Source organism: Peromyscus californicus, unplaced genomic scaffold (genome assembly GCF_007827085.1).
Source record: "Peromyscus californicus insignis strain IS unplaced genomic scaffold, ASM782708v3 Scaffold_10__1_contigs__length_136768540, whole genome shotgun sequence".
In the NCBI taxonomy this organism is placed as follows: Eukaryota; Metazoa; Chordata; class Mammalia; order Rodentia; family Cricetidae; genus Peromyscus; species Peromyscus californicus.
The window spans coordinates 16961819-16986203 of NW_026294391.1; the positions used below are offsets into that span (position 1 = coordinate 16961819).

Consider the following 24385-nt stretch of genomic DNA (forward strand, 5'->3'; position numbering starts at 1 on the left):
CCTGCCTCTGTCTCCCAAGTGCTGGGATCACAGGTGTGCACTAGTACACTCAGTTTAAGATAAAATTACAAAAAAGATTCACCATTGGAAAGTCAAGCTTGGCGGAACCAGAGTCCTACCTACTAAAGGGCTTGAGTACAGACAGTGAGATAGTGAGATTCCATCTCAAAGGGGAAAAAGTTCCCATTGTGAATGTCATAGTTAATTATCTTGGTAAATTTACAAGGTTTTATAGCCTTCATTAGAATCCAGTTTTATTGTGGTTGGATTTTTTGTGGTACTGGGGGTTGAAACAAAAACCTTACATGTATTAGACAAACACCCTATCACTGAACTATTTCCTCATACCTGTAGTCCAGGTAGACCTTGAATCCTACCAACTAACTGCAATACAGGCCTGTATCCTGGGCCAGATTATTTTATTTATTTATTTATTTATTTATTTATTTATTTATTTATTTATTTATTTATTTATTTATTTATTTATTTATTTATTTATTTATTTATTTATTTATTTAGAGTTTCTCTGTGTAGCTTTGCGCCTTTCCTAGAACTCGCTCTGTAGACCAGGCTGGCCTTGAACTCATAGAGATCCGCCTGGCTCTGCCTCCTGAGTGCTACTTTTGGTTTTTGAGACTATGTTTTTTATGTGTTCCAGGTTGGCCTTGGATTTGAGATCTGCCTGCCTTAGTCTCTCAGTGCTAGGATTACAACCATTTCTACAACACTGGGCTTATTTTTATTCAAACATTAAAATTGCTTTTCACTGGGTGTGGTGGCACACACCTTTGATCTCAGCACTAGGCAGGTGAATCTCTATGAGTTCCAGGCCAGCCTGGTCTACAAAGTGAGTTCCAGGACAACCAGGGCTGTTACACAGATGAAACTCTGTCTTGAAAAGCCAACCAAACGAAAGCTGCTTTTCATGATACTGAGCATTGAACCCAGGCTCTGGAGTGTGCTAAACCTATGTTCTACCTCTGAGCTAGCTATTCCTTTAGCTCTGCAATCTAGTTTCAGTTACTAGGTGATGCTTAATTTTGATTGTCAACTTGATTGGATTGTAAAAGCACCTCCAAGAGCAATGAAGCCCATTGAGGGCATTTCCAGAGAGGATTAACTAAGGGGACAGTATTATCACGTAGGCTGAGGCCTACATGGAATAAAAGGGGGAAAAGGAGAAGTCGTGCAGCACAGCCATTCTCTCTACTTTTTTCGTTCTGAAACTCACTTTGTAGACCAGCTTGGTGTCAGACTCACAGAGATCCTCTTGCCTCAGCCTCCTAAGTGCTGGAATTAAAGACATGTGCCACCACAACCAGCTCTTAGAACTTCTTAGCTACTGTGATGTGAACTGTCATGCTCTACCATGGCCTTCTGCCATGGCAGACTGAAGCTTCTGACTATGAGACAGAATAAATCTTTTTTCCCTTAAATTATAAGGTATTTTATCACTGCAAGGCAAAGTCTGACTAAAGTATACCATTACCCCAAAGATCATACATGGTCGTTTGTCTTATTGCTCTCACCCCAGTTAATCACTAATTCTTTTCTGTTCCTATAGATTTTCATTTCTAGACAATTCACATAAACAAAATCATAAAGTATGTGGGCTTTTCCTCTGACTGATTTCACTTAGTGTAATATTGTCAAGTCTTACTTTTGTAAGCATGCATGACATTCTTTTGTATTGCTGAGTAATATTCCACTGGATATTTATAATGTTTTTAGAATTCCATCAATCAGCTATGTGAAAAGTGCCTATGTGAATAGTGCTGCTATGAATCCTTGCGTACAACTTTTTGTTATTATTGTATACGTGTGTGTGTGTGTGTGTGTGTGTGTGTGTGTGTGTGTGTGTGTGTGTGTGTATGAGTGATGTGGGGGGAAATGCATGCCACAGCACATGTGAGGTCAGAGGACAACTTTGTGGAGTCTAGAGTCAGTTCTATCTTTATGTGGTTTCCAGGGATTGAACTCAGGTTTCCTTGTGTAGCAAGTGCCTTTACCCTGTAACCTACACGGATCTCAATTTGCTATGTGGTGGAGGCAGATCTTGAACTCTGATCTTCTTGCTTCCCAAATTAAAATTTTCAATTTTTTAAATTATTTCATGTGTATGGGTGTTAGTAAAAGTATGTCTATGCAATACTTGTGTGTCTGGTGCCTGTGGAGGCCAGAAGGGAGCATTGGATCACCTGGAACTAGAGTTACAGTTTCAAGTCACTATGTAAATGCTGGTAATTGAACCTAGGTCCTCTGGAAAAGCAGCCAGTACTCTTAATCACCATCTCTCTAGCCCAGTCTTTTTTATTTAATATAAACATTTATTTATTTTGTATGTTTGTGTCTGTGTACTTGTGCCACAGCACTCATGTAGAGGTCAGAAGATAACTTGCAGGAATTGGTTCCCTACTTCCACTGTATAAATTCCAGGGCTTTAACTCAGGTTTGTCAAACTGAGCCATTTTGTTGGTCTACCATGTATGGTTTTATATATACTGGGGATCAAATCCAGGGCTTCCCCAGTTTTGTGGACAAGTTTTAGTGTCATGTGGTAACTCTGTTTAACTTTTTGGAGAACCACCACACAATGTTTAGCTGCACCATTTTACATTTCCACCAGCAATGAATGAGAGCTCTGTTTTTTCCACATCCTTGTTAATGCCAGTTACAGTATCTTTTTATTGTAGCCATCCTCTTGGGTATGAGGTAATATTTCATTGTAGTTTGATTTGCATTCCCCAGATGAGTAATGATATTGAATATTGTTTCTTGTGTTTATTGGACAGTAGTCCCTGCCCTATCTGTGCAGGACCTAAGTCCCTCAGTACATGGCTAAAACCATAGTACTGTATCCTATAAAAAAATATTGTTTTCCTATGTACTCATACATAGGATAAAGTTTGAATGGTAAGATAGGCCAGTAAAAGATAGAACAATTATAACAAAATACTTTAATTCTACCTTATTATTATATTTAAAACTGACTGCAGCTGGCAACATGGATCAATGGAGAAAGGTGCTTGTTATACAAGCCTAGTGGCCTGAGGTTGATGCCCAGAATCTATGTAAAATTAAAAGTAAAGAACTAACTCCACAAAACTCACTAAACCTTTATTGTGTAAGAAAAAAATACTCAAATTATTGAAAACCCAAGTTGTGATTTGAATTCTATGACAGTTTTATAAGGATGAAATACTACTAAGACTTTTTTGTTTGTTCATTTGTTTGTTTTGAGAAAGGGTCTGTGTAGCCCAGAGTCACCATAACTTCACAGTCCTTCTTTCTCAGCTTCCTAGGTTCTGAGATTACTGACTTACTACTATTACTATAAAACTATGCTTGTGGTGATTCAAATGAGATATCTCCATAAGTCTCAGACATTTGAATATTTGGAGCAGTTGCTGACTATTTGGAGAGGATGAAGAGGCCTTGCTGGAGGAAGTATGCCACTGGGGGTGGGCTTTGAGGGTTCAGAAGATTCGCACCATTTCGAGTTTGTTCTCTATGCTTCCTGTTTGAGATGTGAGCCCTCAGCTGCTGCTCCAGCCGACATGCCTGCTACTTGTTGTCATGCTGCCTTGCCATGATGGACTCTTATGCCTCTGGAACAGTAAGCCCAAAATAAATGCTTTCTTTTTAAGTTGCCTTGGTCATGATCTTTTATCATAACAATCGAAAGGAAACTAAGACAGAAGTTGGTGCCAGGGAGTTGGCTATTGCTGTGTCAGATCTGACCATGTAGTTTCTTGTTTGTTTGAGGAATGTGGAAGACTTTGGAACTTTGGACTAGAAAATTGGTTGAATGCTATAAGCAGAGCTTAATGCTCAATATTCGTAGGACCTTGGAAGCCAGTAGTGCTGGGAGCTATTCAGACTTCAGAGGCCCAGATCAAAAAGTTTCAGAGGGAAACAATAATAGCAATTGGGATAGAGACCATTCTTGTATCTCTTACAGAGAGCTGGGTTCAGTTCCCAGCACCCATATGGCAGCTTATAGCTGTCTATAACTCCAGTTGTAGGGGATCCAGAACCCTCGTCTGGCTTCTGCAGTTGCCAGGCACACTCATATGCATAAAATAAAAAAAAAACCCTAAATCCTCAAAAAAGCAGTAGACTAATTTCTTTGGTGGAGGAGATTTGAAGATAACATGAATATTGACTCTGTTGTGTGATTATTAGTAATCACTCTTTTTTTTGGGGGGGGGGGGTTTCGAGACAGGGTTTCTCTGTGTAGCTTTGCGCCTTTCCTGGAACTCACTTGGTAGTCCAGGCTGGCCTCGAACTCACAGAGATCCGCCTGGCTCTGCCTCCCGAGTGCTGGGATTAAAGGCGTGCGCCACCACCACCCGGCTTTTAGTAACCACTCTTATGGAGGCCTATGGTGAAAAAGAGCAAGTGGGGCAGAAATAGATATAAAATGTACAGTTTAAAGAGAAAATGAGCACCACAGCCAAAGCTTGTGCTGAAAAAGCTAAGGTGATTAAGGCAAGGCCTGATCTGCATTGTGACAAAGGCAATGGTGCCCTCAGAGCAAGCCCCTACCCAGCTAAGCTTTCACCTTGTAAGAAGAAAAGGCATAAGGAATTTTCTGCTCCTAAAAAGGAACAACAAATCAAAACTGCTACGAATGTGAATCAAGGGCTCTAGAGTTCACCCTAAATGACTGTGTGGTTCTGGCCTTAGGTTCATGAAGTATACAGGAGTGAAGGGGTTGTGGAATCTTCTTGATCTTTCTGCCTGTGTCCTAAGAATGTGCCTGAGGCTAAATAAAAAAAAGTAGTGCATGGGGTGGAGAGATGGCTCAGCAGTTAAGAGTACTTGCTGCTCTTGTAGAGCAGGGTTCAGAAAGCCACTGAGAGCAGGTGTGTGGCAGGGGAGTCCATTGTGTGAAGCTGTGAGTATGAAACCTGGATTGCATTGGAGATCCCAGGATTTTTGGAGATGTCAGAATCTTGAGATATCTGCTAAGAAGAGCTACATGTAGGGAGTAGGAGTAGCCCAAGAGAGGGAAGTGTGTTGCAGTCAGTAAAGCTGGAAGGGTAGAGCCATCTAAGCCATTTGACATCGTAGAACTACAGGATTTGGAGTTTGTGCTGCTGGGTTTTGGTCTTGCTTTGGTCCAATATTATCTCTTTCCTCCCTTTTGGAATGGTAATGTATATTCTGTGCCATTGTATGTTGGAAGCATGTAATTTGCTTTTTGATTTTACAGGGGTTACAATTAAGAGATTGCTTTGAGTCTAAGAAGAGACTTTGGACTTTTAAACTGTGTTGAGACTGAGAAAGACTATAGGGATTTTTGAAATAAGACTAAATGAATTTTTTTTTGCTACAATACTGTGGAGGCCAGGGAGTGGAATGTGGTTTGAATGAGTTGTCCTCCGTAAATCTCGGCATTTGAATACTCGATCCCTAGTTGGTGGCTGTTTGGGGAGGATTAAGAGCTGTGGGTTTATTGGAGGAAGTATGCCACTGGGGTGGGTTTTAAGGGTTCAAAAGACTCCATCATTTCAAGTTTTTCTCTACTTTCTGTTTGAGACATGATCTCTGTTTGCTGCTACACTGCCTCACCATAATAGATTCTTAGCTCTCTGGAGTCATAAGCCCAAACAAACCCCTTTCTGCGCAAGTTGCCTTGATTGTGGCACTTGTATCACAGCAGTAGAAAAGTAAGACAATGCTATAATACATTTATATAAATGTAGTGTTTTTGCTTCTTCCTGGAATTTTTTCTTTTAACTTTTACTACATTATTTACTTGTTTATTTATTTACATATATGCGCACTAGCACACACTATAGAGGCCAAAAGACAACTTTTGGGAATCAGTTCTCTACTGCCACTGTGTGGGTCCTGGGATCCATGTGGGTTTAATAACTCAGATTGTCAGGCTTGGTGGCAAGAGCCTTTACCACTGACCCATCTCACCCATGCCCCCCTTTTATTTGTGGGTGTTTTTTTTTGGTATCATCATGTAGCCCATGCTAGACTTGAACTTGTAATCCTCTTGCCTTAGCTTCCCAGTTACTGGGCTTTAGGCGTGTGCCACCATGTCTGGCTTTATTCCCAGAGTTTTCTGTTACTTTTGGACTATAGTTTACTGAATATGACTGAAACTGTGGAAAGTAAAACTACAGATAAGAAAGACTTTGCTTCATGTTCTTTAGAAAATATTTATTCAAACCTTTTACCCATTTTTGCGGGGGATAGAGTGCTGATGATTGAACTGAGAGTTTTGAACATGCTAAGCCGCACATTTTAAAATTGGTTTGCCTTTTCCTTATTAAATTGTAAGAGTTCTTCATGTATTCTTTGTTTGCTTGTTTTATGTTAAAACAGAGTATCACTTTGTTGCTCTGGCTGGCCTAGAACTCATTATGTAGACCAGGTTAGTCTCAAACTCGCAGAGATCTGCCTGCATCTTATATTTTTTCCTACCATTTGGGTTGTCCTTTCCAGTTTCATAATCATATTCTTTTTTTTTTTTTTTTTTTTTTTTGGTTTTTCGAGACTGGGTTTCTCTGTGTAGCTTTGCGCTTTTCCTGGATCTCGGGCTGTAGACCAGGCTAGCCTCGAACTCACAGAGATCCGCCTGCCTCTGCCTCCCGAGTGCTGGGATTAAAGGCGTGCGCCACCACCGCCCGGCCATAATCATATTCTTTGAAGTGCAAAGGTTTAACATTTTTATGAGATAATTTCTTCCTCTTCCTCTCTTACTAACTTGTAGACTTGCTCAATTGCTTAAAAATGAGGTGTATGGGTGTTTTATCTGCATGTATGTCTACTGTATGCATGCCTGCTGCCCTAGGAGGCCAAAGAGGGAATTGGATTCCTAGGAACTGGGGTTTCAGCTCCAGTGAGCTGCCACGTGGATGCTGGGCATTGAGCCTATGTCCTCTGGAATAGTAGCCAGTGCTTTTAACCGCTGAGCCCTCTCTCCAGCCCCTTGGTTACTGTTTCCAGACACATTCCCACTATGTACCTCAGACTGGTCTTTATTTAGTTTTGGCTGACTCTCAACTGATGGCTGCTCTGCTGTCAGTTTTCTCTTTTATTCATTATGTTTGCCAGGCCCAGGATAACCAAGATTTAGTCTGGTGTTTTCTTCTAAAAGCTTTTACAGTTTTATCTCTCACTCTTAGGTCTGTGGTCCATTTTGAGCTAATTTCTGTGCATGATGTGGGGTTAAGGATCCAAGTTTACTCTTCTGCATATTGATTTGAGTTGTTCAGAACCTTTAGCTGAAAAGATTGCCACTTAGCTATTGAATAGTCTTAGTTTCTCTGTTGGAAATCACCTGACAAAGAACATTAAGGCTTACGTTTAGCCTTTCATTAATTTTCTTTTTTCTTTCTTTCTTTCTTTCTTTCTTTTTTTTTTTTTGGTTTTTCGAGATAGGGTTTCTCTGTGTAGCTTTGGAGCCTTTCCTGGAACTCGCTCTGTAGACCAGGCTGGCCTCGAACTCACAGAGATCCGCCTGCCTCTGCCTCCCAAGTGCTGGGATTAAAGGCGTGCGCCACCACCACCCGGCCCTTTCATTAATTTTCTATTGATCTCCATTGTCATTCTGTTGTTAATTTTCAGTTTAGTTATTTTCCTTAGCCAGCCTTCTTTCCTTTCTTCTTCCCTCTTCTCACACAGCCCAGGCTGGTCTTCAACTCTCTATGTAGCTGAAAATAACCTTGAACGGCCAATCTTCTTGCCACTGTATGAGTCCTGAAATTATAGGCATACATCACTATGCCCAATTTATGTGGTACTGGGGCTCAGACTCAGGGCTTCCTTCATGCTAGCTAAGCACTCTACCAACTGAGCTCCATCCCTTAATTGAACTGTTTTGTTGTAAAAGAAAACATATTTTATTGATACTTGTTTTACTGCATAGCATATGATGTGTTCTAGAGATGCCTCTTCTGTGCTTGAAAATAATTTATATTTTGCCTTTGTTGAAGAGAATGTTTTACAGATGTCAGCTAGGTCAGGTTGTTTGATAGTATTGTTCAGATATTTTGTTATTGAACTGTCTGGTCCTCTCCTCAGTATGTTAGGTTTTATTTCATGTATTTGGGGGCATGATTGTTAAATGTATGTGTGTATAGGCTTATATAATTATATATTATCGCTCTTTGTCTCTAGTTTAACTATTATTTGATATCAGGGAATTGGACTTTTAAAAAATATATTAGAGCTTAAATAAGATTTCAGGGTTTTGGGGTTTAGAGAGATGGCTAAATAGTTAAGAGCACTGGCTGCTCTTTCAGAGGATCTGGTTCCACCGTGTGGCAACTTATAATCATCTGTAACTCCAATTCCAGGGGATCTGATGCTTTCTTCTGGCTTCTTTGGGCACAAGGCATGCATATTGTATATAGACATATATATGGAAACAAAACAACCATACACATAAAATACATTTTTTTAAAATCATGATTTCAGGGTTTGGGGGGGCTGGAGAGATGGCTCAGCAGTTCCGAGTACTTGTTGCTCTTGCAGAGGACCTGGGTTTAGTTCCAAGCATCTACATAGTGGCTCACAACTGTCCATAACTTTGGTTCCAGGAGATCTGATGCCGTCTTCTGACCTCTACTGGCACCAGGCATGCATGTGGTACACATTCATACACTGGGCAAAAATTCATACAATTTAAAAAATCTAATTTTTAGAGTATTAAAAAGATTCCAGAGAGTTTTGCTGAGTACTGAGAATTGAATTCAGAGCCTCACACATGCTAGGCCATTGCTCTGTTTCAGAATTACATCCCCAGCCCTTTACAATTTTTTATTTTACAAAGGGTCTTGCTATGTTGTCCTGGCAGGTTTTGCAGTTTTTATCCTTTTGTTTCAGCCTCTGGGTATCTGAGATTAAAAGGCATGCACCAAGGATTTCCTTTAGAAAATGTTTTTATAGACAGGGTCTTTTGTTCTGTATCCCAGGCTGGCCCTGGACTCAGGATTATTTAGCAGTACCTTTCTTTTTTTTTCTTTCTGTCTTTCTTTTTTTTTTTTCCAGAGCTGAGGACCGAACCCAGGGCCTTGCACTTGCTAGGCAAGTGCTCTACCACTGAGCTAAATCCCCAACCCCTAGCAGTACCTTTCTATACATAGGCATTACAGGCATGTGTCACCATGTCCAGCAGAATTTCAGGGTTCTCTTTCTTTTTTGTTTGTTTTTGTAGAGTCTCATGTACTCCAGACCGGACTTGAACTCATGTAGCTGAAGGTTGCTTAAATTCTTGATTCTTCCGCCTTTACCTGAGAATGCTGGCATTGCAGTCATGTGGTATCACATTTATTTAGGATTTCAGTTTTTGAAAGAAGTGCTACACTCCAAAATATATGAAAGTTTTTTGTAAAGAATCATATAACTTTACCTATTTCTGGTTGCTTAGAAATCTGTCTTCTGGATTTCTGCATAAGTGACCTTTAGTTAGGTGAAGTGAATAAGTATCATTATTCTCACTTTAAAAATACCTCACTTAAAATTTTAGCATTTGGGGAATGTGGGTGAAGGTTGTACTGCATTCTTTGTATATTCTTGCAAGTTCTTTCTCAAGTTAAAAATATTTCAAAATAAGTAGTTAAGGTAAAAAATTCTCTGACCCTTGAGATGGCTTCCTAGGTGAAGGTGTTTGCTACCAAATCTGACAACTTGAGTTTGATCCTAGAACCCACATGGTTAAAGGAGAGAACGGACTCTTGAAAGTTGTATCTGAGCTCCATATAAGCCCTATGGTGGGCCACTGCAAGTGTGTACACACAGTAAATAAATAAGTATAAAAAAGTAAGAAAACTTCTACCTATTTTCACTTGTAGGAAATAATAATCTTGTAAGTGACATTGGAAGTGTATTGGTTTGACAATGTAACCTTCTAGAGCACTTTATTAATTCTTAGTTTCCTTTTTAGCTCTGGTATTAAATACAGATATGTCTTAGTAGTACAATCTTGTTGGCTAGTTTCTAAAAGTTCTCATTGAACTCTTAATTATCCATCAAATGAAAGCAAGAAATGTTGAATTTATACTTCCATGATTTTTCTTTTCAGAAAGAGTGAATTTATTTAGTATACTGAAAAGAATACATGTGCAAAGATGAAGTTGGGATATCTCAAAAACAAAGTTGCAGGAGGACTACATTCAAGATCTACTATGAGGCAGGAGATTATTGTCATGTCCATTGTACTCTTTTCAGTATACTAAATAGATTTACTCTTTCTGAAAAAATCATGGAAGTATAAATTCAGCATTTATCACTTTCATTTGATGGATTGCCTCTGCCTCCACCTCCCAAGTGCTGGGATTAAAGGCATGGGACACCATGCCCAGACCAACATTTAATTTGTTGATGATAGTCATTCTAACTGGAGTAAGATGGTGCAGGTTTTTTGTTTTGTTGTTTTTTTTGTCGTCCCCCCCGCCCCCCCAGACAGGGTTTCTCTGGGTGGTTTTGGTGCCTGTCCTGGATCTCGATCTGTAGACCAGGCTGGCCTTGAACTCACAGAGATCCACCTGGCTCTGCCTCCCGAGTGCTGGGATTAAAGGCGTTCACTGTAGCCGCCGCCGCCGCCGCCGCCGCCGCCACCACCACCACCACCCAGCGAGATGGTGTAGTTTTTTTGTTGTTGTTGTTGTTTTTTTTTTTTTGTTTTTTGTTTTTTGGTTTTTCGAGACAGGGTTTCTCTGTGTAGCTTTGCGCCTTTCCTGGATCTTGTGCTGTAGACCAGGCTGGCCTCGAACTCACAGAGATCCGCCTGCCTCTGCCTCCCGAGTGCTGGGATTAAAGGCGTGCGCCACCACCGCCCGGCGAGATGGTGTAGTTTTAAGTGATATTTCACTGATTACTGAGGATCTCAAACTTTCTTTTTTGTATTTTTGCCATTCAAATTCTTTTGAAAACTATCTATTCACACTAGCCCATTTGTTAATAGGATGATTTAGATTTTTTGGTAGTTTTTGTAGTTCTTTATATGTTCTAGGTATTACTCTACTGTATGATGTATTATTGGCAAAGATTTCTTTTTCCATTTTTGTAGGTTGTCTCTTTACTCTGGTGATTGTTTCCTTTGCTAGACACAAGCTTTTTACTTTCATACTATATCATTTACAAATTCTTGGCATTATTTCTTGTGTTATTAAATTCCTTTTCAGAAAGCACATGCCTATGCCTGTGCCTATATGTTAACATGTTTTACCTACCTAAATTTCTTCTAGCAGTTTAAGTCATATTTAAAGACTTTGATCCATTTTGAATGGACTTTTTTGGAAGGTGAGAAGTATAGATCTCAGATAAAATTTTAAGTTGAATGTACTAGAATATTTGCCAAAATGAATATTCTGGTATCATATTGTCATTCATGGGAATTATTTAGAGTGCATTCCCTAATGTCAAACTAAACAAGATTTGGAATTAGTGGGTATATCAGAACTATCATGTGTAAAACCAAGATGACTTTCTCAGAGCTATTCTTAAAACTAGTTCATGGTCAGTACCTTTTGTTATATTGATATCAAGTAAGTCGCCCAATTAGCAAAAGATCCTTTACTTAAATTTGCTTGTTACAAAGTAAAACCTATTTTTTTAAAGCATATGTAGCCAGTATACAGCAAATCTTCTTGGAAAGTATTTTATATTCATTATTATTATTTTTTTTAAACTCTTTCCTTGTGGTGGTTAGTTTTTTTTGTCAACTTGATGCAAACTGGCCTCTTCTGGGAAGAGGAAACTTTAATTGAAAAAAATTGCAGTCACCAGATTGGCCTGTGAGCAAGCCTGTGTTGCGTTTTCTTGATTGATGGTATGTGTGGGAGGGCCCGGTTCACTGTTTGTGGTTCCATCCCTGGTCAAGTGGTCCTGAATTGTTTAAGGAAGCAGGCTGAGCAAGCCATGGAGCAAGACAATAAGCAACATTCCTTCATGGTTTCTGTATCAGTTCTTGCCTCTAGGTTTCTGTCCTGACTTCCCTCAATGGTGTACTGTTACCTGGAAGTATAAGATGAAATAGACCCTTTTCTCCCCAAGTTGCTTTTGCTCATGGCATTTTATCATAGCAATAGAAACCTAAGGCATTGCACTTATGAAATATACATTCAGAAAAATATAGTTTAAAATTTTTTATTTGTATGGGTATCTTTCTGCATAAATATCTGCTTGTTTACCACATATGTGCCTGATACCCAGAGTCCAGGAAGAGGTATTAGATTCCCTGGAACTACAGTTATAAACTGTTGTGAGCCACCATGTGGGTGCTGGGAATTAAACCCAGTTCCTCTGGAGAAGTAGCCAGTGTTCTTAACCTCTGAGCCATCTCTTTAGCTCTCAAGAATTTACATACAAATCAAATGATTATAAAAGAAAGTTCAGGGGGCGGCGAGATGTAGGATTAAAGGCATATGTCACTACACCCAGCCTTCCACCTTATATTTTGAGACACTGAAGATGAAACTTACTGATTTGGCTAGGCTAGGCAGCTTCACATCCTAAGGATTCTTCCTTCTCCATCTCCCCAGCCCTGGAATTACAAGCATGCATTGCTGTACCTGGCTTCTATAAGGGTACTGAGGATCTAAACTTAGGTGTTTATGCTTGCCAAGTAAGGACTTTACTAACAGAGCCATTTTCCCAGCCCCCTGAAATATTTTTATTTGGAAAAAAAATCTCAAACATGTTTTTGAAAAAGTAACAAAGTAATACAATGAAACTTTGCATGATGTTCACCTGGATTCCTAATTGGTAGTGCTGTAGCTGCTTTCTTTATATCTCAGAAGATGGAGATAATGGTAAGTTTGAGGCTAGCCTGGTCTACACAGTTCTGGGTAGACAGGACTAAATAGTAAGATCTTGTCAAAAAAAAAGTAGCGAACAATTAAAGAAGACAATGGACATCAACTTTCTATTTTCCACATACACATGTACATGAATGCTCACAGGTGTGTTTCATTTGCTTAGCCATTTGAAAATAAGTGATATACATTATTTTTAACTTTGTGTCGTTCAAGGCATATAACTTAGTAGCATACAACCAATGCATGATGTAGTAAGGAGGGAAGAAGTCCCTCCCTCCCTCCTTTATTTTTGACAATCTCACTATGTAGCCCAGGCTAACCTCAAACTTTAGATCCTCCATCCTAAGTACTGAGATTACAAGTGTACACCACCATGCCTTGTATAAAGTAAGCTACTTTGATTTTTATACCCAGAAGCTTTATACTTGGATCATATGGTAGTTCTATTTTTAATTTTTTTTTTTTTTTGGTTTTTCGAGACAGGGTTTCTCTGTGTAGCTTTGCGCCTTTTCCTGGAACTCACTTGGTAGTCCAGGCTGGTAGTCCAGGCCTATTTTTAATTTTTTAAGGAAACATTGTACTAAGTTCCATAGTGGCTGGGCTAATTTAAATTCCCCCATCTTCATAATTTATTTTGTGTTTTCTTTTTAAAAATGTATTTATTTTATTTTATGTGTGTGTGCCTGAGTGTATGTATGTGCACCACACAGGTGCAGGAGTCTGGAGAGGTCAGAAGAGATTTTGGAATTTCTGGAACTGGAGTTACAGACAGTTGTGAGCCACCCTGTGGATTCTGGGAACTGACCTGGATCCTCTGCAAGAACAGTAAATGCCCCTAAACACTGATCATCTCTCCAGACGTCTTTTGCATTTTGTTTATGGTAGCTACTTTTACTTGGGTGGGATGGAATTTTGATGTAGTTTTGATTTAAATTTTCCTGGTGACTAGAGATATTGAATATTTTTCATGTATTAGGCAATCTTAAAAAGAAATGAACACATTATGCCAAATGAAATAACACAAATATAAATATTGTATGCATCCACTTACATGAATTATCTAGAATAAGTAAATTAAGAAATAGAGAGTAGAACGTAGGTTTGGGGAGGGGATGTGGGTAAGGTTTTCTTTTTTAGTTCTGGTGATCAAACGTAGAACTTTGTACATGCTAAGCATACATCTGCTAGTGAGCCACACTCTCAGCAACCCAAAAACTGCTCTTTTTCTATTTTAGAAATTAATTTTGCTGTTTGTCCAAGCCAGCTTGGAACTCCCAGGTCTTAGGTGATTCTCCACCCTCAGCTTCCTAAGTAACTAGGACTATAGGTACATTCCATAGCACTCAGCTGGATAGGACATTTTTCTATAATGAGTATAGGTTTTCAGTTTAAGATGATGAAATCGGGCTGGAGAGATGGCTTAGAGGTTAAGAGCACTGGCTGCTTTTCCAGAGGTCTTGAGTTCAATTCTTAGCAACCACATGGTAGCTCACAGCCATTTATAATGAGATCTGGTGCCCTCTTCTGGCATACCGGCATACATGCAGGCAGAGCACTATATACATAATAAATCTTTAAAAAAAATTGCTGGGTGGTGGTGGCGCACACTTTTAATCCCAGCACTCGGGAGGCAGAGCCAGTGAATTCAGAGCTGAGTGAATTCAGGATTTGGGCACGTGTATTGAATTTGGTGGATTGAGATGAGAACTAGGTTCCAGCATATGAAGACATACTGAACTATAAGCCAAGTGCTCTATTAGTCACTGTAGCTATATTAAATAAGATAAGGCATGGTCCCTGGAGTCTTAGTTGATAAGTTATACAGAAACAAGAATAAACTTCTTATTAAGAAAGAAGCAATTAAAAATCAGGTAACTAGGCCAGGCGATAGTGGCGCACGCCTTTAATCCCAGCACTCGGGAGGCAGAGCCAGGTGGATCTCTGTGAGTTCAAGGCCAGTCTGGGTTACAGAGTGAGCTCCAGGATAGGCTCCAAAGCTACACAGAGAAACCCTGTCTCAAAAAACCAAAAAAAAAAAATCAGGTAACTTGTTTTCTCCTTAGTGATTTCTGTTGTAGGGTGATATTAAAATTATATTTTTCCCTCCTTCAGGTTGCTATGGGAATATATAACAACATAAAAGGAAGTGTGTTCTGATAATTCTGATACCTGAGATGTAAGTGGACTGAAGAGTGAAACAGGAAAAAGTTCAGTGCCAACTTTAGTTACAATGGCCACTGATTCTGGGGAGCCAGCTAGCACAGAAGATTCTGAGAAACCTGATGGGGTTTCCTTTGAAAGCAGGGTTGCTCAGACTGCTGCACCTCTGATTGTAGAAGCCAGAATGAAGGAAAAAACAAGCACCTTCTCTGCTTCAGGGGAAACCATCGAAAGAAAGAGATTTTTCCGAAAGAGTGTTGAGATGACAGAAGATGACAAAGTTGCTGAATCTTCCCCTAGAGATGAAAGAATAAAAGCTGCATCAAATATTTCAAGAGTAGACAAACTTCCTACAAATGTGCTAAGAGGTGGGCAAGAAGTTAAATATGAGCAATGTTCAAAGGCAACCTCAGAATCATCAAAAGATTGCTTCAAGGAGAAAAAAGAAAAGGAAATGGAAGAAGAAGCTGAAATGAAGGCTGTAGCAACTTCCCCTAGTGGCAGGTTCCTGAAATTTGATATAGAGCTGGGAAGAGGAGCATTTAAGACAGTATATAAAGGACTGGACACTGAAACGTGGGTTGAAGTTGCTTGGTGTGAACTACAGGTGGGTATATAATTTTCTTGGCTTTATGAGTACCAGATTTAGCTGCCCTGACCCCCAGAGTGACCCAGGATGAAGAAAGCTCTTCTACCATTGTCTAGAAATTATGTTCTTTTCTAATCTCTAGGAGCCCATGGCAAGCTTTTTAAAAATTGTCTTTCCTTGTTTTTCCTTGTATTGTCAATGCTGAGGATGGAATCTAGAACCTTTTTACATGCTAGGCAAGTACTCTACCATTGAGATATATTTCTAGTCAATTGCTTTTATCTTAATTTTTGCAGTGCTAAGAATAAACTCAGAGCCATATATAAGTATTCTGCTGTTGAGTTATACCCCCTCTTCTTCTCTCTATTTATTTAATTTGTTCATTTGTTTATTTATATTATGGTGCTAGGATCAAATTTTGGGCCTTGTACATACTAGCAAATGCTCTACCTCTGAGCTATAAAAAGTACTCAGCCTTAGTGGCAGTGGCACACGCCTTTAATCTCAGCACTCAGGAGGCAGAGCCAGGCGGATCTCTGTGAGTTCGAGGCCATCCTGGTCTACAGAGCGAGATCTAGAACAGGCACCAAAGCTACACAGAGAAACCCTGTCTCAAAAAACCAAGAAAAGAAAAAAAAAGTACCCAGCCTTTGGAAATATAACTAATTTTTGCTCTACATTTATCATTTTTATTTGTTATTTTGAGACAAGGTCTCCAATGTAGCCCAACAAGCTGGTCCTGAGTTCTCTATGTAGCCTAGACTTGGTTCAAACTGATATTCTTCCTGTTGCAGCCTCTCAAGTGCTGGGGTCATAGGCATATGCCCACCATGCTTGCTTTCCTTTCCTGTTTTAAAAAGAAAAAGTCTATGTGTGACATTCTTTGGGAAAATTTTTTTATTAGCTTCAGAAAATTCCCCAAATTCTCCTTAACACTTCATTTTAAGAATTGAGTATATATGTCTCATTGGTTGATTGTTGCACTACAAAATTAAGTGTATGATAGGAATGTATTCAGTATGATAATTACCTTTATCTTTTTCATACCAAAAAACATGTGAAATTCATATGGTGTTTTTCCAAATAGGAAAGATTTTTCTTGACTCTTTGAAAACTTCTATTGCTATTCCATCCTCATGCCTTTGAAATTTAGAGTCAAGTAAAATCACCAGAATCTACAGAGGTTAGTCAGCTCAAGTATGTTTGTCAAGGAGAAATTAAAGAAAAAAATGGGGAGAATGACTGAATTACCATATATTTTGTTCTATGATAGCTATTTTATGTAGTACTATTAACAAATGAGGGACAAAGCAGCATAGAAGGTATTATAATGAGAATAGTTTCAGGCAGATGTAGGGCAAATAGGAGGAGAACAAGCCTTGGTAACCTCAGTCAATTCATAAAAAATGGTCAGCATTCATATAGGATGCTTAAAATTAAGATTGGACTGGGAATATGGCTCAGTTTGGTACAGCGCTTGCCTTAACATGCATGAGCAAAGCTTTGAGTTCAATCTCAGCACCATATATACCAGGTATGGTGGCACATGCCTGTAATCCTAGTAACTGGGGAGTGGGGGCAGGAGGATTAGCAGTTCAAGGTCATTCTTGACTATAGCCTGGGCCACATGAGACCCTACCTCAAAACAACATCAATAAAACCAACAACAGCCGGGTGGTGGTGGCGCACGCCTTTAATCCCAGCACTCGGGAGGCAGAGCCAGGCGGATCTCTGTGAATTTGAGGCCAGCCTGGGCTACCAAGTGAGTTCCAGGAAAGGCGCAAAGCTACACAGAGAAAGCCTGTCTCGAAAAACCAAAAAAAAAAAACAAAAAAAACCCCACAAACAAACAAACAAACAAACAAAAAACAAAACAAAGCAAAACCAACAACAGCAACAAAAAACAAACCACAAAATTAAGATTAAATAAAGACAGCCACTAAGTGTAGGCCATTATTGTTTAAATTCTAATGGTGTCTTTGAGTGTCGGTGTCTACAAAATATCCAGATTCTACCCATTATAAAGTGCTGTTGGTTGCCATTCAGATAGACTGGAATTTAATCTAAGTGCCTAGTGTAGGAAGTTTATTATATTTAATTGAGACGTGGTCTGATATATTCCAGGTTAGCCCTAAATTTACTATTGTAGCTGAGAACGATCTTGAACTTCTGAGCTTCCTGCCTCCACTTCTCAAGTGCTGAGAATATAGGCATGTACCACCATGCCCAGTTTATTTGATTTTGGGGGACTGAACTTCTCTGCCAACTCAGCTACATCTCTCTAGACCAGGCCTCCTTGAAATAGCACCTAGATATCTAGAAACTCCATCTACAGTCTGAACTAAAGATGTCACTGAAAATCAAAACTACCAACAAGAAAAAAAATAGGTCCAATCGACTATAGCAGGTTGCCATGTTGAGTGAACATTCTATGTACTTCTTATTGTTGTTGTTTTGTTTTTGTTTTTTTGAGACAAGGTTTCTTTGTGTTGTTTTGGTGCCTGTCCTGTATCTCACTGTGTAGGCCAGGCTGGCCTCAAACTCACAGAGATCCGCCTACCTCTGCCTCCTGGGTGCTGGGATTAAAGGCATGCGCCACCACCGCCCAGCTTCTATGTACTTATAGTAGTGATTATAGCCAAGGTAATGTTGAAGTCCAAGAAATAACTGAAAATCCATGTTTAAGGGTTAAGCATGATGCTAACACCTATAATGCCAGCATTTAGGAGATTGAGGCAGAAAAATATTGAGTTAGATGCCAGATCTTGTTTCTGAAAAAAAAATATAGTTTTTTGAAATATTCACTGTAGGGCACTTACTTTTTCTCCTAAATAGTTTTATTACCCTTTCAGAAATGTCTCTAGATCCTGTGTGAGCCACACAAGAATATGAATATGCTTAATTCCTTTAAAGGCCCTGCCACATGCACAATGCTGTTTAGTCCTATTTCCTTTTATTTTCATCAGATCCAGCCATAGATATTAAGTATAGACCCAAGAGAAAAGAGATTATCTTGAATCTAGGTATGATGAATCTTGCTTAAATATATATATGTTCTAGTCTCTTTGTTTAACAAATCATATAACTTGATTAAATCTAAACCAATGACAAATGCTTTGCAAAATGGCAAAGGATGATGATGGAAGGGGACAACTCTGGTCTTGGAAATATTAGTTTCTAAATAGTTTTTGTGAGTTATTTTTAGTTATTTGTTGGATAGACTTTAAAAAGAAAAACAAAAGCCGGGCGGTGGTGGCGCACGCCTTTAATCCCAGCACTCGGGAGGCAGAGCCAGGCGGATCTCTGTGAGTTCGAGGCCAGCCTGGACTACCAAGTGAGTTCCAGGAAAGGAGCAAAGCTACACAGAGAAACCCTGTCTCGAAAAACCAAAAAAAAAAAAAAAAAAAGAAAAACAAAGAAATTGATATGTGTGGTAGGCTGAATAATGACTTCTCAAAGATGCCCATGTCTTTGTCCTTAGAACCTTTCATTGTTAAAAGTACCTTTGCCATTTCATGCACCTGGGATAAGTCCTGGTCCCACTGCCAGGGGCTCCCCAAACAGATCTAGCCACATAAATGTCACCTACATTCAGAGGGCCTAGTTCGGTCCCATGTAGGTTCCTCCGCTGACAGGGGAAATTAATACTGTTGGAATTGGGAGAGCTAATCCTGTGCTCCACATTACCCCTATCTTAAAGTTTTAGAGAGACCCATTTCTCCTTGATTACATCTAGACCAACTGTCTCTTTCAGTAGATTTATGATTATTTAGTATTTTTTTATATTCTATTATATTATTTTATATTTTATTTTAGTAGTATTTATGATTATTTTTAGTAGGTTTATGATTTGTCCAGTAGATTTATGAGTAGAAAATGATAAATCATTTTATTCTTTGCTCCAAGGATGGAATGATAAATCATTTTACTCTTTAATCTTTGTTCCAAGGATGGAGTATTGTCAAGTGATATTCCAACCTTCATTTTAATAATTTACCAAAACATCCATGTTGCTAATGTTTTCCTGCCTGGCCCACAGTCAGGACAAACTCTTTCACCTGCCAGTCCCACAGCCGCTCAGACTCAACCAAAGTCTGCCACGGCCATACAGTTTGTAAGCAACACAGAGACTTATATTGCTTACAAACTGTATGGCCGTGGCAGGCTTCTTGCTAACTGTTCTTACAGCTTAAATTAATCCATTTCCATAAATCTATACCTTGCCACGTGGCTTGTGGCTTACCGGTACTTTACATCTTCCTTGTCCTGATGGCGGCTGGCAGTGTCTCCCTGACTCAGCCTTCCTTCCCAGCTCTATTCTCCTCCTTGTCCCGCCTATACTTCCTGCCTGGCTGCGGGCCAATCAGTGATTTATTTATTGACCAATCAGCAACACATTTGACATACAGACCATCCCACAGCACATCCATTTCCTGAAAAGCAAAACCTATAAACCATGAAAACCCAAAGTTACATGACAGAGAAGAAAATTCTACAAGTTTCATACTAAATATAACCAAAAAAGGTACCTTTGCAGGTGAGACTATTAAAGATGGGAATAGGGAAATTATTTTGGTTCATCTAATCACCAGTCTTTGTAAGGAGGGAGGCAGGTTGACAATCATTTGAGAAAGATCAAAGAATAGAAGCAGAGTTTGGAGTGATGCTGTTGCAGGACTTGGTCACCAAGTCAAAGGATACAGATAGCTTACAAAGCTGGAAAAGGCAAGGAATTAAACAGTTGCCTAGGGCCCCAGAAGAAACAGTGCTGCTGTCTAGATTCCAGTCTAGTCACTGTAGATTTCTGATTCCCATTTCTGGAAGATAATACGTCTGTGTTTCAATCCACTAAGTTTATGCATTTCAATCCACTAAGTTTATGCTAATTTGTTACTGTAGCAATAGGAAATGAATACAACCTAATACAGTTGTCATTTTTTTTTTGGTTTCTCAACAAATAAACACTCCTTGCAATGTGCCAGACTTATACTAAGTGCTAGAGACACAAAAAGGGAGAAAAAGCAAACACAACCGATTTCATAAAGCTTATACTAGGAGTTTATAGTCAATATATGAAGAACCTTTGGAGATTGTAGTTAGCAAAAGTTGAAAGGGCTGTTAAATACGGGTCTGTTTAAAGGAAATGAGAAGCTTCAAAGTAGAAAGAAACAGAGGTACTACTCCTTTACCTCATTTTTCTTTTTGCACTTATTTTCAGATGGTTTTCTACTTACAAAAGAGTTACAAAGATATACTATAAACTAAAATATTGAACTTAATCAGAATATATCAATTTCCCCTCAAATACTTCTCTTTTCAGTTCTGTGATCATATTCACATTTCTATACTGTGTTTACTTGTATGGTCCCCCTTCCTATTTAACAGTTTTTCCTTGAACTTTCAAAGGGTACTAACAGTTTCTCCCTCCCATCCCTTCTCTTTTTCTTTCTGAGATGAGGTCTCACTATATAGCCTACAAAGGCCAAGAACTCATTAAGTAAACTATATTGACCACAAATATAAAATTCTTCTGCTTCTGCTTCTTAAATGCTTTACAGTTTGCACTACCATGGTTGGCTAGCTAAGCTCTAAATTTTTGGCAAGATTTCCACAAAAGTGATGCTCCTCTATTCAGGCTGTGATAGCAGGGGATACATGGTGTTGATACATATTAATGATAATGCAATTTTGACCACTTGACTATAGTATCATCTGTCAGATTGCTCCTATTATGAAGTTATCTTTCCTCCTTTGTCGATTAAGTGTCTTAGGAATATATACTTTGACACTGTGAAATACTTCTCAGAACTTCAGTCACTAATTTTTGGTGCTCTTTGGTGTGTTTACACAGGTAATCTACACTGTAATTATGGTGTTCTGGGCTTTTTATGTGAGACTGATCTGGAACTTGCTGGCTCAAACTGGTCTTGAACTTGTGATCCTTCTGCTTCAAATGGCAACTTTCTATTTCCTACTTTTCTTCTACATTTATCAATTGGCATTACCTCTTAGCTTTGTGTGGCCTTTGTTTAATATGTCTGTTAAGTTTCTGAAAATTTCACAATAGACTTTGTAGCTGAGGTGTTTAAGTATAGTTAGCAACAATGGGTATTATGTACTTTGCATTTATCATAAAATTAAAATTTAATTGGACACAAATTCTTACTATTTAATTTTGGCAATAGTTATATGAGGTAAAGATTATTATTTTCAGATAGCAGATCTGAGGTTCAGGCACATTAAGTAGTCTGGTCAAAGAGGGTATTCTATCATTTATAGTTTTATGTATATGTGTCAAAATTATGCTATTTTTAGCTAAGTGGTGGTGGCACACGCCTTTAATCCCAGCACCTGGGAGGCAGAGGCAGGAGAATCTCTGTGAGTTTGAGGCCAGCCTGGTCTACAGAGTGAGTTCCAGGACAGCCAGGGCTACACAGAGAAGCCCTGCCTTGAAAAACCAAAAGAAAAAAGAAATGAAACATAGAGATAATGCTTGTAAAGCTTGGGACATGTTTGAGTATTTAATAAATAATAGTGGTAAAATGCTGAAGAAGTTCATGCTAGGAACATTCATTGAGCTGGACATGGTAGTTGTAGTGCCTTTAATCACATCACTTAGGAAGTGGAGGCTACATAAATGGTTTGTGGCCAGCCTATGCTATAAAAAAACTTAAAAAAAAAAAAGCAATGATAGGATACTTTGTAGGAAGGCACTATTTATCCTTACCTGAACAAGTTATTTTATATAGCTTTTATATCATTGTTATTTCTTTTACATTTGTAGAAATAGATCCACGTAGCCTGATCTAGTTTTGTAGATCATTGTTGATGTTTACATTAGGAGAGTGAGATTATAAAACCATAGTTTACCTTTCAGAAAAGAAATGTTCCTAATCTTGGATGTGACTCATGGCATAGAGTTCACTGGGATGAGGAATGCATGGCTGTGGGAGCAGCTCCTGTGCTTGGTACCAGAAGGCAGATTGGGGAGCAGAGAAAGGAAGAATGACTGATTCTCAGCTGGCTTTCCCTTTTTCCCCTTTTTATCTGGTCTGCAACCCAGGCAATGGAATGGTGTACCCACATTCAGGTTAGATCTTAACCTGCTCAGCTAATTTTTCCTTAGAAACACCCTTACACACAGGTATGGTTTATTGATGCCTATATGTGTTTAATCTGATCAACCTTACAATCAAAATTAACCAGTGTAATTCATCTCTTGTCAATTTGATATCTAAACACGTTACTTTTAAACCACAGTACTTCAAACATCTCATTTTTAATAATGTAAAATATATTTAGTCCTTTGCTAAGAATCTCCAGAATCTTAACAGTTCATTTGTCCAAAAAAATCCCAAAGTACAGTCTCTTCAGAGATTCAAATCAGTCTCTTAACTATGACCTCCTGTAAAGTAAAAAAAAAAAAATGCAAATTATATAGTTCCAATATACAGTGTCACATGCCAAACATTCCATTTCTGAAAGGAATTCTAATTCTGAAAGGAATATAACAAGGAAGATCAAAGCAAGACCAAAACCCTAGTAAGGCAAACACCGAACCCTGTAATTCTGTATCTGGTATTCAGGGCTCATGGTTCTTTCATCTGGGTTCTAACAGGCTTGGGTAGCTCTGACTCAACTCAGTGGATTGCAGCATTCATAGCTTCTTAGTAGTAGTTGCATGACTCTGGCATCTCCAGTCACTGTTTAAATGTAGGCTTCACCTTCCCAGTTTCATGAAGAGCCTGATCAGGAGCTCCAGGCAGAACACCTGACACTCCTATGAGTTTCCTGGCATCAGCAGAAAGCCAAGGCCTCCCCAACATTGCAACTCTTGCATTTTGCATGCCTACAAAACCAGCACCATGTAGATAGTGCCAAGATCCTACTGGGACAACAGCGACAGTAAACTCTATGTGCCTTCAGGCTGCACCTGGGAAAACACTTCCCTAGGCAGCTCTGCTAGAGCAGGGTGCCCTGGAGGCAGTCTTTGTTCAGTCACTCTCTTAAACATATGTTCCTTATCTTGAGTAAAAGACCTATGGTGATTAGTCATCTTGCTGTTAGTCTACATTTCAGAAAAGGTTTTGTGTATATTTTTACTATTCTACATATTAAAATTGATTAAATGTTTAGCTAACATTTATAAAAAGATAGTATTTTTAGTGTACTGTGGAGTAATTGAATTCTATTTGTTTAATTTGAATTTTACATCTATTTACTGTCAATATAGATGAGTAAGTATAACACTAATAAAACTTTATGCTTGTTGCTTTCTTATGATCTTTCTTTGGAACAGCAATATTTATGGCTCATTTCCATAGACTAGATTTTTTTTAAGGTAGAATCTCCCCATGTACCCTGGGCTGACCTCAGAATTTAGTGTTCTTTTGCCCAAGCCTTCTTAGCACCGGGACTACTGGCATGTAGCACCATAACCAGTCTTTAGATTAGCATTTTAATGGCTCTATGCTAACTCCATTAGCTATTGCTACTCTCTAGTTTGCCTTTCTTGCACCAAGAACTCTCCTCATTGTTGATGGGTGGAAGTTATTCTATCAAAATCGTTACCATTAATATAATAGTGTCTGTCTCAGTATAATTAAGGGGGGATTACAATAGTAGCTGAAAGCTCTACTGTATGTACTTCCCTCTGGGTTTTGGTGCTAGTTTAACACACTTACTTTCTGTCCGCTGAATCAGAAGTAGAAATTTAAAGGTACTGACCCTGCATTTTTAGTGGACTTTCTCTGTAGCAATGTGTCTGAGACAGCAGTTACAATTTTATAAAGTTGTTTACTCCTAGTTGTAATTACCTTTGATATTTAGGGGCAAATTATGAAGTAGAGTA

At 38.9% G+C, this 24385-nt stretch overlaps 1 protein-coding gene across 1 annotated transcript in view; it reads left to right on the forward strand.

Annotated features, from left to right (window-relative positions):
- Positions 1-24385, forward strand: part of Wnk3 (WNK lysine deficient protein kinase 3) — a 124889-nt gene that overhangs the window by 16484 nt on the left and 84020 nt on the right. The window contains exon 2 of the mRNA XM_052758196.1: positions 14898-15552. Within this exon, the coding sequence (XP_052614156.1) occupies positions 15016-15552 (537 nt within the window). The 5' untranslated portion in view covers positions 14898-15015. The remainder of the gene's footprint in view (positions 1-14897; positions 15553-24385) is intronic.